General features: G+C 41.0%; 1 protein-coding gene across 1 annotated transcript in view; it reads left to right on the forward strand.

The window, feature by feature from the left end:
* ofcc1 (orofacial cleft 1 candidate 1) overlaps positions 1–16,410 on the forward strand; it is an 80,648-nt gene extending 64,238 nt beyond the window's left edge. Inside the window, exons 13-15 of the mRNA XM_044339916.1 lie at positions 10,127–10,327; positions 15,945–16,083; positions 16,281–16,410. Coding sequence (XP_044195851.1) covers positions 10,127–10,327; positions 15,945–16,083; positions 16,281–16,354 — 414 coding nt within the window. The 3' untranslated portion in view covers positions 16,355–16,410. The remainder of the gene's footprint in view (positions 1–10,126; positions 10,328–15,944; positions 16,084–16,280) is intronic.
* The last annotated feature ends 1,731 nt before the right edge of the window (positions 16,411–18,141 follow it).

An 18,141-nucleotide genomic window follows, 5' to 3' on the forward strand; every position in this document is an offset into this window, starting at 1 on the left:
ATTCATTTTAAATATAATAGTTTTGTGATAATACATTTAAAGGATGTTAAAGATCAACATACTTAATTTTATTTGACGTGTTTCTTATATACATAAACAGGTGTGGGGTCATTTTATAATAAAGGTTTTATATTCTGGCCAATACATTTATTCTAGTTCTATGGACACAGGTGGAGCCATAAAGCTTCCCTATATTTTTGTTTAAATTTCACAAAGTGATGCACATTTCTCACAAACACAGCTCCAGCAGTAGATAGAGAGAGAAAAGGAGAAAGTGTTCCAGTATGAACTCGTCGGTGTGAACAGTTTAATTACAGGGAGTGTCAGCCCCATTGCTTAATGTGTCCCTCACAATTAATCCAGGGAGAGGATGTCATTATCTACCAAAGACTGGGCCTGGGCAGGCTTTTCTGTCAGAGGGAAAAGAAGGAGGGAATGAGAGAGTGCAAAAGACAAAGCGAGTCAAAACAAGGAAGTGCCTTTGGTTAGCAGCCTACAGTATGGTCGACCTCCGTGTCACACAAAAGGATCAAGCTAAGATGCTTGGAGATTGTTTCAAAACATAGTGTTCTTTGAATATTTCGGACACTTGCCTCTTGTGACTGAATCAGTGAGGAAGGGCTTTTCCCTTTAATTTCTTCATAATATGAAGCATCGCCCGTCAGCTGTCAAAACATGTCCAGCTGGAAAAGGTTAAATTGACGCCAAGTTTTCACCACTTTGGGATGCTTTTTTTGTCCTTCCCTTCTCCTCCTCCTCCACCTCCCCTCCTTTCTCCTCCATCAGGCCAAATCCTGAGGAGTCCTGGCCTGTTCCCTTGCCATCCCATAATGTGAAACAGAAGGCAACAAATTGGACTGTTGAAGAGAGAGAAAAGACTTTTGCAGGAGCTCTGCACATGCACGGAACAAAAATTAAGAGTACTCATTTTACGCCAGTTCCAGAAGTTTTGCAACCACTACTTGGCTCGGATCTGTGTTACGGGTGTAAAGAGCGGTTCAACCAAAACGTTTAATTTATAATGTTACATATGTTGACCAGTTAGATGTGATTACTGTGGAAACATAAGTTAATTATGTCAGCTGAAGTCACTTACTATGTATGCAGACGCACTTTACGTACACACAGAGGTATTACTGTATGTAATGCACGCATATAAACATGCACATACAGCCTCTGACTCCACAGAGGTTTTACAGCTTGAACTTGACAGATCTGATTCTTTGTGACTGTCCGTCGTTAGTCACTTCTTTTCCCTTCTCTCCCTTCCTTTCCTTTAAAGATTTTGACCTTGGCCGCTTCTTGCGGCCCGGAGGGGATGAGGAAGGTCTGGTGATTGTGACAGGTGTCGCGTCTTAACAGCCCCACATGACATCCCGAGGAGAGATAGACATTTGGATTTTTTTTTTTTTTTCATAAGGGTTTCACTCATAACCTTAAAGAGACAGAGTGGTGTGTGTGTGCATGCATATGTGCGCTATGTGTGTATGTGTGTGTGCGTGTGTGTGTGTGTATGTAACGCATGTGTGAGTCTTACCACTGATTCCCAGCTCTCATTTCAGTTATTGGCTTGGATACTTATCACCTCCAGCCTCCGAGGCCTGATTAGGTTGAAGCTACTCCAAAGTCAAATTTTGGATATCAAAGGCAATACTCAGCTTTGGCATCTGTCTGCAGCATCTTAATACAAAGCTGGTCTCCTGGAATTTTGAGAATTGAGCATGATGTCTTAAAATATGTGTCCCGTGCTCTTAAAGTGAGAGAAATATGTTTTTGCACTACAAAAGGATTACCTGAAGAAGGCATGTCTGCAAACACTGAATTATTTTGGCGGAAAATATTGGTGGTTTGATCTGTGTAGCTTTTGATAATACTAAATAGTAAGAGTTTGTATATGGAGGCTATAGAGGGGCTTATGTTTAATGCCAATTGATGCATGTGCTTTAATTATTTTTGGCCTTTTTTCTAATCTATTTAAGAATATTTTACTCATATGAATATGAGTCAGTTGGCAATGTTTGCATCAGTCTTACTCCATGCGTTGTATTTTATTTTCAGGTTTCACATTACATATCTGCATGTTTGAATGACCCCTGTACTGTATGTGTTATCTTGAAGAAACTCAAAGAAACTTGGTTCAAATGAAACTGTCAGTCATTTGTGAGCAGAGTATTAGAAACATTAAAATATGGGACAGACTCGTTTTTCTTAAATAAAGTCTCAGGTGAACTTCAATGTGCTCCACAACAAAACTGCAAAAGTGATCTCCTTAGGGCCCAGGGTGAGTCAGACATGGTGTGGAAGTAAAAGATGGGCTGCTATCTGAGTTGTTTACTGTAGGCTCAGAGTAGGCTTTATTTTCTGCAAAGGAGATTAGTAACAGTAAATTATGCATATCTTATTTTCTGGATTATCTCAGGCACTCAGAGATATTATCTCTCTGGATAATCTCTTTTAAAGTCGTTCAGTTTATTCTGACTGTAAATATAGTCATTGTTGCTTGTTTATCTTTTCTCGAAGTCCAATTTGGTCTGTGCTACTTTTGGATGGAGTGTATGATTGCACTATGATTATTCAAGTTGAAATATTTATAGACAGTGATCTTTGCTTTATAGGCACAGTAATGAGAGAAGGGTGGATGAAAGCTACTGTAGCTTGCAAGCCATTTTGTCACTCTGTGTGTACGTGTATGTGCATATGTGTGTGTCCCTGCATGCAAATATGAATGGGTGGCCTGTCTTGTCCAGTGGTGCGTTTAACCAGACACAGACCTTTGCTTCAGCCAAATCAGGCCCAACGCAGACAGTGTGCATCCATGCCATTTTCAAGCTGCTCCAATTATATCTGCCGACCGTCCACATATTGGCCAAATTTACAATAATAGCATATCTATTTCCATTCTAATGGCTGACATTGCTTGGCTTATCCATGCATGTATGTCGGTGGTCTTTTATGCTTTGTGGTTAAGCCTGTTCCCAGTCATGTGCAATGTGCTGTAGCCTTTCTTGGCCTTGTATGTGTGTGTGTGTGTGTGTGTGTGTGTGTGTGTGTGTGTGTTGCAAATAACCCAGTGTGTGCTTATGTTTCTGTGTGTATATGTGCATTCATTAATATCTTTGTGAATGAGCATTTGTGCAGAGTGACCCTTGACGTATAAAGCTTGTGCATCTGTACTACAGTGTACAGTATGTGCCTATTATTTCAAATGGTGTGTGAGTGTGTGAACCCAGTGTGCATTTGTATTGGTTCGTGTGTCCATGAACCCATGTTGGCACATGTGTTTGTGTGCCTACATACAGTCTGTGTCTGTGAATGTGGTATGAACCCAGTGCTCAGCAAACAGGCCTTGAACCCGGGCCAGCTCTGACAGACAGGGTGGTGATGGTGGTGGAGTGGAGGGATTGACCCTCTATAGCTTAGAGAGCCTCTGCACAGTACACACTCCTCTCACCCCTCCTCCCCTCCTGCCCATCTCCCCACAGCCCTCCCCTCCCTCCCTCCCCCCACTCCCTGCTGCCTAGCCCCAAGCGCCCGCAGGCGTTGGAGATGCACGCATGCGTTGCTTCACTGTGTGAGGCTTTGTTTGTGAGCAAGGATGTGTGTGTGTGTGTGTGTGTGTGTGTGTTAGCATGTAGATGAGTGTTACTGTTTCTGTGTGTGCGTGGATGAGGATCTGTGGACAAAAGAAGCAACCCTGTCTACCTCTTCTCTCACTAGGCAATAATCATTGATGCTCCTTTCTGCCTTATCAGTGCTTGCGTGCCCACTGTATCTTCATGTTGTGACTGCCCTTTGTTTTGAAATGCACAAAAAAATCTGTGTCTAATGTGGCTCCATAATGAAAACAAAAGATAGAGAAGATATTGTTATTGGAAATCATTGTTTAGTGGTCTGATTTAAGATACAGTAGCTTTCATACAGTGGTTGATAAAGTTGTCATTAGCAAATAAGCAAATTCTATAGGGCCTACAATTCAGAATGCTGATATACTCTCATCACTGCATATTTGGCCTTCTGTTGTCCAGAAATTATATTTGCTTGATACAAAAGGAAACAATCCTTTCCCTCAAAATCTAGAGTTTTGCGTTAATGAAAAGCATCATGGACACCATTAGGCCTCATCCATTGTCATGACCAGTTGACCAGCTGGCTCTTATAGGGCTGTGCATGTATTTGGCTATGAGCTACCATAGCTTGACTACAAGCTATGAAAGATGGTCAGAAGTCACATAGGTTTGATCGCATACATAGAAAGAGAACCAATAATGAACACATTTGTCAAGATTCTGGCAAACGTCTCTGCATTATTTAAATAAATTCAAAGAAATTAAGTGTGTCCTCTTTGGTTATTAAATCACAATGACAATATGGTGCCGGGGAATGCAACATATCTAAAAATGACATTTGCACAGTGTGATACCTTGTGTAGCACCGGACTTCAGGGCACTCCTACCTTTCCATAATAAATCTTGTAATCCCTGTGTGGTATCAAACTAGTATAGTGGTGGAGTATCCCATCAATACAATCTACAACTACTCAATTACTTATCCCAACTAATTCCAAATGTTCCTGACAGACTACACCAATGCTTCTGTGCAATATTTCCAGCCAACATGACTCAGATCTGGTTCATCTTTAGCATCAAATTTTAATTAGAGAATGTTGGCTAACAAACAGGAGACTTGGCACCTTATAAAACATTCCGAAGTACTTAATGCACTCAAAACATTCATTTTACATTGGAAGCTCTACATGTGATCCAGACGTATTATAACATGCTGGTGCCAGGCCATAAAAGCCAGCCCATAAACATTTTCCTTGATATCCACTTACAAGCTTAGCCCCAATTTAAGCACATCCACATCTAGCCAGTCCCAGCCATACCTTACTCTGAATCTAGCCTTCAACAGGTATCAGTTTTCTTCACCATCCTCATCCCTCTCCCCACTGTAGCTTTAAATCTCTCCTAAGCCACAGCACCTCATCCAGCTCCATTCCTACTCCTGCCTCTTTCCCCTACAGTGCCAGAACCTGCCAGAGCCCCATTCAACGCACCAGGTCCAGCACCAGCACCATCCTTAGCTCCCTCCCATTTCCAAACCCACATCCCTCACTCCAGAGAGCTCAAATCTCTTCCTTAGTCTCCGTCCCAAATGTAGTCCCAGCCACAGCCGGGGCTTCCATGTGCGACTGACACATAAATAACCAAGCCTGTCCGCCACCCAGGCAAATTCAAATGCACCTGTCAAAGTGATGAAGCACCCGCCCGCAGGGAAGCATTGTTTACATTTTCACTCCACTCTTCGCAAAAGTGAGATTCTAATTATTTTCCCACTGTAAATTAAAGCCAAGTGGGACAGAACTACAAACCAAAAGGATCATGGCAGTGACAGGAGAAAACCCTAGCCCTCCTATGTATGAATTTGCGTGAAGGGTGGGAAAAGGCTGAGGAAAGCGTGTGGGTGGTAGACAGATGGAAGGTCAGCAGCTTTTGTCTTTAAAGGGGGAGATGGAGAGAGAGACCGAGATGGGAGAAATGAGAGGCAGAGTGTAGCAAGTCTACTTCTGTTGTGCTCATTACAGACAGGGTCTAGAGAACTTCAACCAACTGGAATACATTATGCCCTCACATTTCATACATAATAATGTGCCAAAAATGTGCTGCATTATTTTTCATACCAATGGACACAGAGAGCGAAAAAAAAAAGACAGAGAGAGTGGGATAGAGAGACAGAGAGAGAGAGAGGGAAGGCAAAGATTTAATTAGTTCATGGGAACATGCAAATAGAAGGTAAAATTAGACTGAGAAAGGGAGACCTGGGGAAGAGAGAGTGCATGAATGGTAATGATGGCTATCTAGTTTGGATCAATCATTAAGGGATCAGGGGGACTGACAGGCCGGTTTGTGCCCACGCCTTAGGCTCCTGTCCTGGACAGTCGCCAGCCCGGCTCAACCTGCCAGCCCATGGAGACTTTTCTTCTCCCTCCAGTTCAGTCACACATACATGTACATAGGTACTGATGCATCATACAGTATAAGTGCAAGCAAATGTGTTCCAATTTTAGCTAATGTGGACACACATACAGTATAAATTCACACTTTTGCCAATGAAAGCTTAATATTTAATACCTACAGTATGGATAACTCACTCTAGGGCCTTGTTAGTTTGTGTTTATTAATCGGTGATGCATCCCAGCCTATGGCAGTGTTTTCAAAATGGTGGATTTAAGGAAACATTAGTAGACGGTGGGTGACTTCAGATTTGCTCCCTAGGCCTCTGATTAGCTCCCATTTTGACGCTGTGTTTTGATTATGAGTGGAAAATTGCTTAGTTTTCTGCAAGGTCGTGGGGTCGAGTTTGGGAACTGTTTTGGTTGTCAGCAGGGACACGCCTTTTTTAATAATGGTCAACTCCAGACACTGTGTTTATATCCCACATGTCACAAAATGGAGGAAAATGTCAGCCAATGATATTTGTGACAGTCAAGGAAGTGTGAGACAAATATATAAAATATACTGTATGTCTCACAGACAACTATTACTAGATCAGTATGTCACCCAGTGGAAAATTACTATTTAATTCCCAGAAACTGTCTGCCCTCTTTTTAGCTGTTGGATGCAAGTTTAAATCCTAATTTAGGTATGAATATGGGTCACTTTTTAAATATAACACAATATAATATCCTTTTTAGAATGTAGTGCATTTATCCTTTTATCTCTGAGGCAGTGATGCCTTTTTTTGGCCTCAAACAAAACAGATATCAGTGACAAGAATTCCAAATCCATCTCTTGACAGACCTTATAGTTGCGCACACTTGAATAAAAATGATTGACACGTCAGTCAAATTTTATTACAAGTCACAGTAGATTTTTTAAAAAAGAAAACCTTTCCACAGGCGCCTGTATTTAAGCACTGATTGCTTTTATTGTGCTTTCATATGTGGTATGGTATGATTCGGTAAGTGTGAAATTGCATCTTCACCCAGAAAGACAGACTATATTTGTGAACCGTGGAGCCATGTCTGCAGCTGTGCCATCCCCACTTCCTGTGCCCCTGTCCCCTCCCTCCCATTCTCTGTGTACATTTGCGGTAATGTCTACAAATCCTGAAATTTATGTCCCTGCTGGAAAACATGGTTTGCCGTTTATAGTCCTCCACTAAAAGAAATAAGGCCCGTCTCTCCTGATGCAAGTCAAGGGACTGATGCAGACTCTATCAGATTTCTAAATACAGACCTCAACAATAAATCCCGGCTTGATTGGGTTTGAATTGGGTTAGCTCACTTGAATGCTATCTGCTTAACCCACAGCTGGCCTGTCTGCTCCATGCAGGCATTGAACCTAAATCAGTCACTTAGTGCTATCAAATGGAACAATGGTGGAGTGGAGAGAGCACTCAAGCTAGGGCTAGAAGCCAGGCTAGCGCCATAACGCAACACAACAGACCAGAACAGAGTAGTGCAGAGCAGACAGGCCCTCTAATGCTCTTTCCTTTTTGTGTCTCAGCAATGATGCATCCTGAGAGCCATGGTGCATTGCATGAAATGGCATCACCCAAACCGAACACACAAACACCTTTTCAGGCTTTTGTCTAGTCTTGTCAAGTGGATTTCATGTGCTAATTAGCGTAGGATGGTGGCATGGCTAACATCAAAAAAATCTATTTTCATGCAAGCCAAAATACATACACATGCACACCACACAAGGGAATTTAAGCAGGTGCGTTTAACCAAAGTGACTTAGAGCATGGAGGCTGTATCCATGGTGTTTCTATCACCACTGTACAGCTTGGTTTATAAATCCTGGACTGGGACCTCAACGGGGTCACACCCCCATTTGCCCGGTGGAGTGGAAAAGGATGTTTTCTTATTGCCAGATTCGTGACTTTAAATGTTTGTAATTTCTTACTGTATCGTGAACAAGGTGAGAGTCACAACATAGGAGGAGATCTAGGATTTTCTGCACACTCCCAGTTGTGTTTCTTAAAAAAAAAAAACGAGAAAAAAAAGAAAGAAAAAAAACACCAAACCAACATACACACACTATCCAAACACACTGATTGCTGCCTTGCAGAGGTGCTGATTACTTAAGAAATTCAGGTAATCACTTTCCCCCAGTGTGGGCCGAGGCCAAGCTGGAGGCAAGGCACAGTTGAGGCGATTTCATAATGAGCGGCGTCCCCACCTCCCCCTTACACACATGCACACACACACACACACACACACAAACATACCTTCCTCCAATATTCCTGGCAAGTCCTCTTTCTCTTTGCACTTGTGACTCTGACATTTTGACAATGAGTTCCTTTCTTCTCATGGAGCTGTCTGCTTTGCAGTTTATGCAATGTCTCTAATTACAAGAGGGGTAATGGCTCCCACTGTTTTCTCTGTGAAGTGCCTAGAGTTGTGTTTGGCTAACCGTTTATAAGTGTGGGGTGACATCGATACACCACCAAATTAAACCTCTCCTTCAGCTTGACCCTGCCACTCATGGCCTGCTGAATGAGTTTGCCTTTTTCCTTTTTCTGTATTTTTAGACGAATCATAATTACGCAGCCAATTAGGGGGTCACCTTGAGTTTCACAAACTACTTGAAAAACTTCCTCCTCTTGGTGACTCTGACTCTGCGTGTGTGTGTGTGTGTGTGTGTGTGTGTGTGTGTGTTTATACAGTCATGTTTTGGGGATTCATCTCCCTTATGGGGACAAAAAGCAAGTCCCCTTAATGTAAATCATTAATTTTAGGGTGAAGACTTGGTTTAAAGTTTAAGGTGAGTTTACGGTTATATTAAGGTTAGGATAAGGTTTTGGGTTAGGCAAATAGTGGTTATGGTTAGGGTTAGAATAAGTCTCCAAAAAATGAATGTAAGTCAATGTAATGTCCTCTGAAGTGATGGAAACACGACTGTGTGCGTGTGTGTGTGTGTTTGGCTTTGTGTGTGTGTGTATGAGGATTTCACAAGTCTGAGACTGTGATGTCAGAATTGAAGGAATTACGGCCTATATAGCCCCCTATAGTACATACATGTACACATATAAACACACACACAAATACACACGCTTGAAAGATCTCTTACATAGGCAGTAGTAAAACTATGCACACAAACACAACTGAACCCACACACACAGATGAAAGTAAAGTTAAAGTTTTTAGATGTGTGATATGCTTGCATAGGTGTGTGATGTCAAGTGAAGGCCTTGGGACTAATTGGCCTATGCTTTGCAGACTGGAATATGAATTTGAGACCTATTTAGGACAAAAGAGTTTACATTATATCTACTTTATGTATGTTTGGTATTAATGACTTTCGCTTTTAGTTAATATGATGTATAAGATCTACTGCAATGCATGTTCAGTAGACATTCAAACCTTCACCAGCAGACACTACGAGAGAGGGAGAGAGCTTCCATGATCTTCACACATGGATGACTTCGAGTTACATGACCTATATAACATGTTACACGCTCCGCTTGCTCCCCGTGTCTCACCCTAATAGAGAAGGGCAGTGCATTACAGGTGTGTTATCCCCCAACACACACATGCACACACACAGAAAGAGTCCTAAATAAGCCTGCCACCAGAATTACACATATGTATGCATGATCACAAACACAACCTGTCTCTTTACCTGCCACGGATCAGGCCCCATAGGACTCATGCACTATTAGGAATTAGCGCGCTGATGTACTATACGCCACTGGTGCTTATTTGGTGGCTGCAGTTGTATGTAATTAAAATGAACAGCACAGCGGTTTAGATGGGAGGGTTTAGAACATAGTATCTGGCTTTTTAATAATGCGTTGTCTTTATGAAATAGGCACTTATTTTCATGTCATTTGAGAAATTCTCCCACATGTATAGTATATGGTCACACACTTAACAAAAACATACAATGTGTTGAAGGCTGCAAAGTATTTTCACATGAATGCATTGCAAGTTTGATGGGGACATTTTTTGTCCTTAAGAGCAGAGACCTTTTTGAAAACTTCCCTCTTTTATCAAATTTACATTAGTTTGCTTTTTGTGTGTCTTCTGGGTTTAATTTCACTACAACACAAACTAACTTTTAAATGCAGACCAGTTTCACTTCAGACATTATCTCCCTTCATGTGTGTGCTTGTTTAGGTGGCAGTCTACGACCATATCTGGACCGCAGAGGACCCCTTGGTGGGCTCTGCAGCCCCCATTCATAACTCGCATAGGGAGGGTTACCCCCTACCAGAGGGCGACACCAGCATCCATGTGGCAGTCTACACCCTGTACCTGAGCGGTCTCAAACAAAGATACAGGCATTTCCTCCGACAACCAGATGGGGCTATCATCGAGGTGGGATATCAATGTCCATACATGGCCACAACATACTTGAAATAAAAACCTTGATTATACATAATGATCAAGGTTTTTATTTCTGTTTTTCTGCTGAAAATGTGAGAAACATGAGTTTTATTTGACTATATTCCTGATCAATCTACTCTTTGATATTAGTGGTGAGATTGAGTGCAATAGCCTTTGCAGAATTAAAGGGACTTGTACAGTCAGTCCACTGCATTAAGCACCTCACTACAGAGAGCACATACCTCTGTCAAGGTTACACAGTCCTCTAAATCTGTTATTTTAATACCAGAAAAAAATGGCTTTCATTTGTATCTGGATCTGTATTAAAATATATAGATTTTTGGAAATAACCTAATTATTATGAGCATGAATTGTACAAAATGTCAAGTGACATTTTTTTAGAGTATTCTATATATATCATGTAATAAATCAGGTGAAGTTTACATGGTTAGTTAAATTTGAGAGTATTTTCCTGTCTTATCTTTTTTCCCCCACATTTTCTCTCTTTTTTTGGTCTTCCTTCAACAGAAGTTTGCATCTTAAAATAGAGAGAAATTCAGAGAAAAGAACAATGGGAGGGGAGAAGAAGAGGGTGGAGAGATGCGTTGGTGGTTCACAAAACACTCCCCTCTTTCCCCTCTCTCTCCTCCCTCTCTGGCGAGAGAGGAGAGAGATAGTTGCAGTAATGCAGTAACTAGATGCTAGTTCCTCATTCAGTACAATAAAAAGACAACAGTACAGCTCTGTGGTGTGAAAGGGTGAATAACCGTGACTGATTTTTATGTTTTCCTTAGGCAAAACCAGATTTGAAATTATGACCTCTTTTCAAACAAAAATGACAGGATTTGCCTTGAGACACAAATCAAGACTTAGTTCATCATGTCAGTGTAACTATTGCTCGCCAAATATTAGTCAACAAAACTCTCTTCTTTTCTTGGTCTCTTCTGCCTCCATAGTGACAATAATTTATAGTTTGTATGTTGTGATATAAACTCGAGCACCTCATCCTGTTTAACACTACATTCTGACTTATGATGAAATGTCATTTACTGAAACAACAAAGCACCATTCTACTTCACTTTACTGTGTACTGTAATTAGTCAGTAACTTAAACAAAGCTCCTCATGTCTACCAACTTCCAACAAGACTGGCAGGTCAGAAACAGACTGATTCACAGATTGCTGCCTAATTAAAAGTAGTGCTTTGTGACTCCTGCAGTAGCAAGAATTCATTCCTTTCCTCAATCATTCTGTCAGTCCCCCAAGAGCAACCTGGATCATCCCAACAAAATTAATATTTTGAAGTTTGAATGTCAGAGGAGTGAGGAAGGAGGGGGGTTATATGTGCTGCAATTAGCTCTGAGGCTCTATTGCGTTCTAATGGTTCTCCGTCATAACTTGAGTGATGGTGAGCTTATGTGAGTAAACACACAGCATGGTATATTTATTACTGGTGTCGCACAGTCTGTGTGTGTGTATGTGTGTGTGTGTGTAGCCTCTAGACCTGTGCATAGCAGATGAGACATCTGGGGGGGAGTTGTTTATAGTCAAACTGAGCACACACACATTGACACAGACACATATACAGATTCTCAATTCCTGCACAAAAAACATGCACAAATGCAGATGCTGACATATATAAATACTACACCTACAACCACAACACACATAACCTTAGTTTTCTTTCTAACCTGCTGACCCTCCATTCTTTAAACTGAGAAGAGAGTTTCATAGAGGCCGCCTTATGTGAACAATAGATGTTACTGTCCTTGGAAAAAACATACACACAAATACACTCTATCTTACTCTCTCTGTTGCTCTCTTTTTCTCACACACATTGTGTCCCTTGGGTGTTGCGGTCTGTTCTTTGCAACTTAACAGGCAAGGACCTCCAGCAGCAAGAGATGCCGATGGCATCCTCTTTCACCCGCTGGTAGTGGGGAGCGATAACACCGATCCACAGCATTGCCAAGAGAGCACTATGCCATTCCCCTTCGCCTTGCAGCACGGACCCCCACTTTACATATTCAAAACTAATTCTCCCCTGAATATATAGACTGGTTTTATGTATAGAGCAAGATCCAGGAATCACCAAAGGGCATCCCCAGCACTCGGAAGAACACTTGAGCTGATTTTATTAGTGCTTTATATAATTCTGGCAGCGATATACACATGCGACAGGGTGCTGTGTACAAACTGGCCTTCAGATGTAAGGTGACAGCTCCTCAGAGAGAAATAACAGCCGTGTAGGCACTTCTACAAAAATTAAATAGATTAAAAAATATAGAATGAAATAGAAAAAAGCTTTACCATTAGATGCGGTGACCAAAGGAAGGTAGAGAAGTCCCCCCACCCCCCCACCCCCATTCTTAGATTTATGACATGTTAAAGCAATTTTATGGGTTTTCCTGTATAGGCTTATTACTTTATTCAGTTATCCGAATAATAGCATGTTTTATGGTGATGTGGTTACACTGCCATGATACCAGAATAAGTGTTATGTTGTGTTGATCCTGTTCAAGCAATAAAGACTAATGCAATTTGTTGTACTTTCAGCCAAATATGCCTAAGTATATGTGATGTCTTCACACAGGATTATACTTATTGCAAAGCTTTAATATATCATTACTTTTGTTTTGCAGAACAGAAAATACCCCTTTGTTTTTTCTTATCATCTTTACAGTATATTTCTGTTTTGAAATCTTGATCATTAGTGTGGATGACACTTGTAATAGGAGGTTGACAGTGACAAAAAATATTTAACTTCATCTGACTGTGTAATAATGTGACTCCATTCTCTGTCTCAGTTAGTTAAAAGACTAATCCTGCTACTTAAGAAGTCTTTTTCCATTTACTGAGGAAATATTGACGGATGGCTCATTTCCCTTCGGCACTGTTTTAGCAGGCAGTGTCCTGGACACCAATGCCCTGAAGGACCTGCTCCTCCCTTAGACTAACATGACCACAGCTCCAGGGGCCAGTAGATTTGCATAATACCCACACATTTACACCCAAAATTTGTCTAAACGAACACCTTAAAAAACAAATCCTGGAAGAAGTGCCCAGAGCTATAGACACTGTTTGGAACGAACAGAACAATGAGGTGTGTTCTGTTTGATTTGCTGAAGAGTGAAACACTAAGTAAAAGTCACGCAAAACTAAATATGTCTCTTGTTTATTCAGCCATTATTGAACCAGCTATGTTGACTGAAAGTTTTCTTTTTCTTTCTGTGTTGCATCGTTAGCAAGAAGTAAGAACTGAGTGTAAGGAGTGAATTTGAAGTTGTGGGTGTGCAGTAAAATATCACTATAATGAAGTCTTTATTGACTTGCATATTGAATTCTGTTTAAAGAAAGTTAATATTAATGATCCATCATATGCTCTCATTCAACGTTTCGCCCAAGGCAGGTGTGATATTGACCATGTTGAAGGAATCTTCTAGCTGAAGCACAACAATACAAAAAGTTAAAGCAACGTTCCCATCAGTGTGCTCCAATAAAAGACATTAAAGGTAAAGTGAGGTGTAGCTTTTCAAACACTCATTACCTATAAACAGATGTTCCACAGCTGCCAACTCGCAAAATGCACTGCTGACAACAACTGTTGGGGCCGAAATTATGCAGGAAAATGCATCTATATAACCTAGGACCTTCAGAGAAGGCCTCATAACCACTCCGTCTGAAGAAACAAGATGGCTGATGAAGAAATTAATGCAGGCAAAGTCATTATCTTCCCTCCTAAAACCACAGTGGGTTTATGTCCCCCTGTGTCGTTTTTTCTCCCGGGCTAGCATTTAAGTGTCGATGGACTTATAAAAAGATAGGACAAGCCAACTGTGCTCCTTTAGACTCCTTTCCTCCATATGGGAGGCAGCAGCATATGCAAGAACTGGCTCAGCTTCTGTAAAACTTCCATTAAAGATGCACAACTAAGGCTCTGCCAGCTTGAATATTACCTCTCTCCGCAAATTATTTATGGCTCGGAAAAAACGCTGATGATGAGCATCTCCAGCGACTTGTATAAATAAAAACACTTTTCGCTGCAATTTCAGCTGTTTTTTTTTCTCTCTCTTCTCTTTTTGGATGTGCTTAACTGTTTATAGAGACAAAAGGTATGCTGTTTGTTCATTGTATGGTTTTAACTCTATTACATTTTATTATTTTAACCTTAAAAGGGATGACTTTGTTGTATTATGCACGTTTTATGTAACAAGTAGAGGATATCACCTTTGTGGTATGTAGATTTTTCTAACAACCGTGCCACAGCAGATATATATGAAGATGACAATAATGACATCGATGACGATGATCAGATAAAATAAGAAATGGAAGGCAGAGCGATGCAAAGTTTCATAAGGGACGCCTCATCATCATGATATGCCATGAAATCTCTCATTAATAAGGAGCCTTTGTCTCAGCTCTCCATGACTCAGCCCACCGTCCGTTTGCACATGAAGACGCTTCTTCGCCAGACCAATATTGACCTAATTTAGCATGCAGAGAATATGAAGAAGTTAACCTTTCGAAAAACACCTTGCAGCAACATTAATTGACAAACCGCATCAATTCTCCCTCCTACCCCTCTTTTGTAATTACTCTGCTGCACGTTTGATTGCCGCTGCGGAGCTGAGGACCCACGCTTCATTTGCCGTGAGGTCATCAGCAGCCCTCAGAAATATGAATATGATTTATACAGGAAGTGAGTGTGCTCTCTATGCTCTGTGTGTGTGTGTGTGTGTGTGTGTGTGTGTGTGTGTGTGTGTGTGTGTGTGTGCTGTCTTTTCTTCATGTGGTGTGTGTGGCTACAAGAGACACAGAGAGAAGAGAGGGAGAAGGGAATGTCCTTGGCTACTTACTGTATGTTGCATGAGGAGATTAATGCCTCCCTGGCAGCCATATCTGCTTAGCAGGAGGACTTCTCCAAAGTATACTGCATATAATTATCTGGCAAGTTTATACTAGTTTTAGATAAAGAAGCACTCTGTGGCACATTTTTCAAGTTTGCTCAATTGCTGTTCTATCTGTGTAATTTGCAACTTTTGAAAAGAGCCTGCCTACATTTTTGACACCACATACTTGATGCTGCTGTTATGAAATATATAGCTGTAATATATAGCTGTGTAGAAAGAATTCAGACATAATTTAGACTTAACCCATGATATATATATGGTAAAAATATAGTTAGAGTTTTTTTTATGACAAAGGTAAGCTTTATTATTTTATCACAGCTCATAGCAGTGAGATTTAAGTAGTATTTCATATGACTGTACATACTGTAAGTAGGCCAACCAAGTGTTGTGAGAGCTGTTTCCCCTCTGGGACAAGAGGTAGTGTGTCATATAAAGTCTCCATTTCTGCTTCTCCTCCAAGTTCACTCTAAGCACCAGGACAGAGGTGGAGACTATGCATGACAAAACTACTCGCAGGCCTGGAAGAAAATGTCAGTTCTCCTGTGAATCTGAGTCACTGTCATCCAAGTTCAACCTGTACTTTGAGATGCTTGATACATAAGGCCCCGGGGTTTCCTGTAACAGTTGGGTTTAACATTGTTGCACTGTTCATCTGCCTGAAGGAGCATTGCTGACTGCATGTGTGGGGTTTTGCTGAAGGTGGTTGGAGACATGGAGGGGGTGGACAGTGCGACCAGGATGGTGCCGTGCCCCGGTCAGGGATCTGCCAAGCAGGGGCAGGACAAGGAAGGCACAAGCGCCCTCCAGCAGCTACGGAAACGGAAGAAGCTATTTGGGCGTGAGTGTTGTTATAGAATTTGGATGAATTAACCTACCAACCACCAAAAACTGTTTTCACAATGTTTAAGCGCACACAAAGACAAGTAGATCCCATCATCTTATCTCACATGTGACCCTCTACCTGAGCAAACCTTTCCTTCCTGCTGTTTGTTTAACAGAATTTATACAGTTTCACTGAGTGTTTCGTTCCCTCAGGGTCCCATCGGGTTGAGCCAGTGGGAGCCAGTGGGTGTGGCTCCACTTTTGCACAACAAGACCTCAACCAATGATATCAAAGCAAGGGAAGAGACCCTAAAACTGATGTAAGTCGTCTTATCAACCATCTGTTTGACTTAAGTTCTCTGAAACATACAGAGTTGTTACATTTCTTGGATATTTTAATGTTTTTTTTTTTTGTGTGTGTATTTAAGAAATTAAAATATGAATCTTACCAATGCTGTATTGCTGCCATTAGTTTAAAAAATGTGCTATAAATCTATAGCAAAAAAAAAAAAAAATTGAAACTACTTTTCAACAGCTTTATTCAGTAGAAAAAAAACGCAAGTGTGTACTGTATATTTTGTGCAGTACTTCCTGGGTACTATACACTTTAATGACAGAGTGAAAGAAAATGCTTAATATACTTAGAATCTTGGAAGCCTGAGGCTGAGTCATCAAAATAACAAAAATATCCAAATAACCAAAAACGGTGCTGTATATTATATTGTAATGTGTTGTGATACATCCTTCTGAATGCTACCATAATGCAAGCAAACATAAAAAAGTAAATCTATAAGCTATGTGTAACCTAAGAAACAATGTTCAGCAACACTTCTAATGCATGCAGGTTGTCAGGTGTTCAGCGCTGCCCCAACACAATGAAAAATGAAGATTCTAAAAGTCACTAATCAGAACACCAGTGATAAAATATCAATATTGGCCTCACATTAAGCAGGATAATATTCAGGCCAGCTTGATTTGTATTGAATATGTGTCTGCTAGCCGGTGCTCAGTGTAATGAAGTGGCTCACAAATCAGGCCATAATGGCCGCCTACTTACACATATTGCTTAATTAAAGGTTGTGAGCTTATTAGCATGTGTCTCTGGCACAGGGCGCAAGGAGATGGGGATCCGGGCTGATGTCGTTGAGGGCCAGGCTTTAAAGGTTTTATAGATAGCTAACCTATCATACTAAACCCATAGCCCCCCCTAAAATCGGATCTTAATAACCTGTCATTTTCATTGATGATGATTCTCCTTTATGGGCGGCCATTACAGATCAAGTTCTGGGTCTTGTTGGATGGTGATAGAGGCCATTCGCACTTGTCATTATCAGGAACACACCTGACTTTGGCCTTGAAGTTGCTCCTCACCTCCATGTTAAAACCATCACAGTCATGGCCGTGGGGCAAGGTGCACAGTGCATATAGACACACAAACATAACACATTCTCTCTCTCAGACACACACACACACACACACACTGAACACCTCTGTTTCTGATCCACAGAGCTCTGGTAGGCCTTTCCTGCCTAAACATCTTCATAAGAGGAAAAGAGAAATTAGAAGAAATTAGGTGACATTTTTAGATCTTTCAGTCCATCTGCAATATAAAATGAGCAACGTCCAACATGTTGGCACAGCTCTACTGGGAATTTATTATTTGTTTATCTCTCTATGCAAATACTCTTCAAGTAATGACATTAGGAGCTGTGGTTTATTTTTTGTGTATTTTCAGTGTTGAGCAAGATGTGTTAGAGTCTTGTGTTCCTGTCCTTCTGTCTGCCTTTGACACTACCCAGAACCTATAGAGCTAATGCGCTCCAATTAGAGATCACTCCATTAACAGTGACAGTGCTACACCCCCCAATTCAATCAGCCCCCTAATGAACATTAAGCAGAGACACTGCCTCTCAGAGATGACAGGAAGCTCTTCTCGTTCTCCATTTGTCCTACCTCACTCCCTCTCTCCCTATATATATTTTTCTTATCCTTTTACCTAACTCTCCTGTTTTTTCATATTTTCCCGGTTTGTCTCTGTCTTCCTTTCTTTAATAATGTGTGCAACATGATGTTG

Source organism: Thunnus albacares, chromosome 21, assembly GCF_914725855.1.
Source record: "Thunnus albacares chromosome 21, fThuAlb1.1, whole genome shotgun sequence".
In the NCBI taxonomy this organism is placed as follows: domain Eukaryota; kingdom Metazoa; phylum Chordata; class Actinopteri; order Scombriformes; family Scombridae; genus Thunnus; species Thunnus albacares.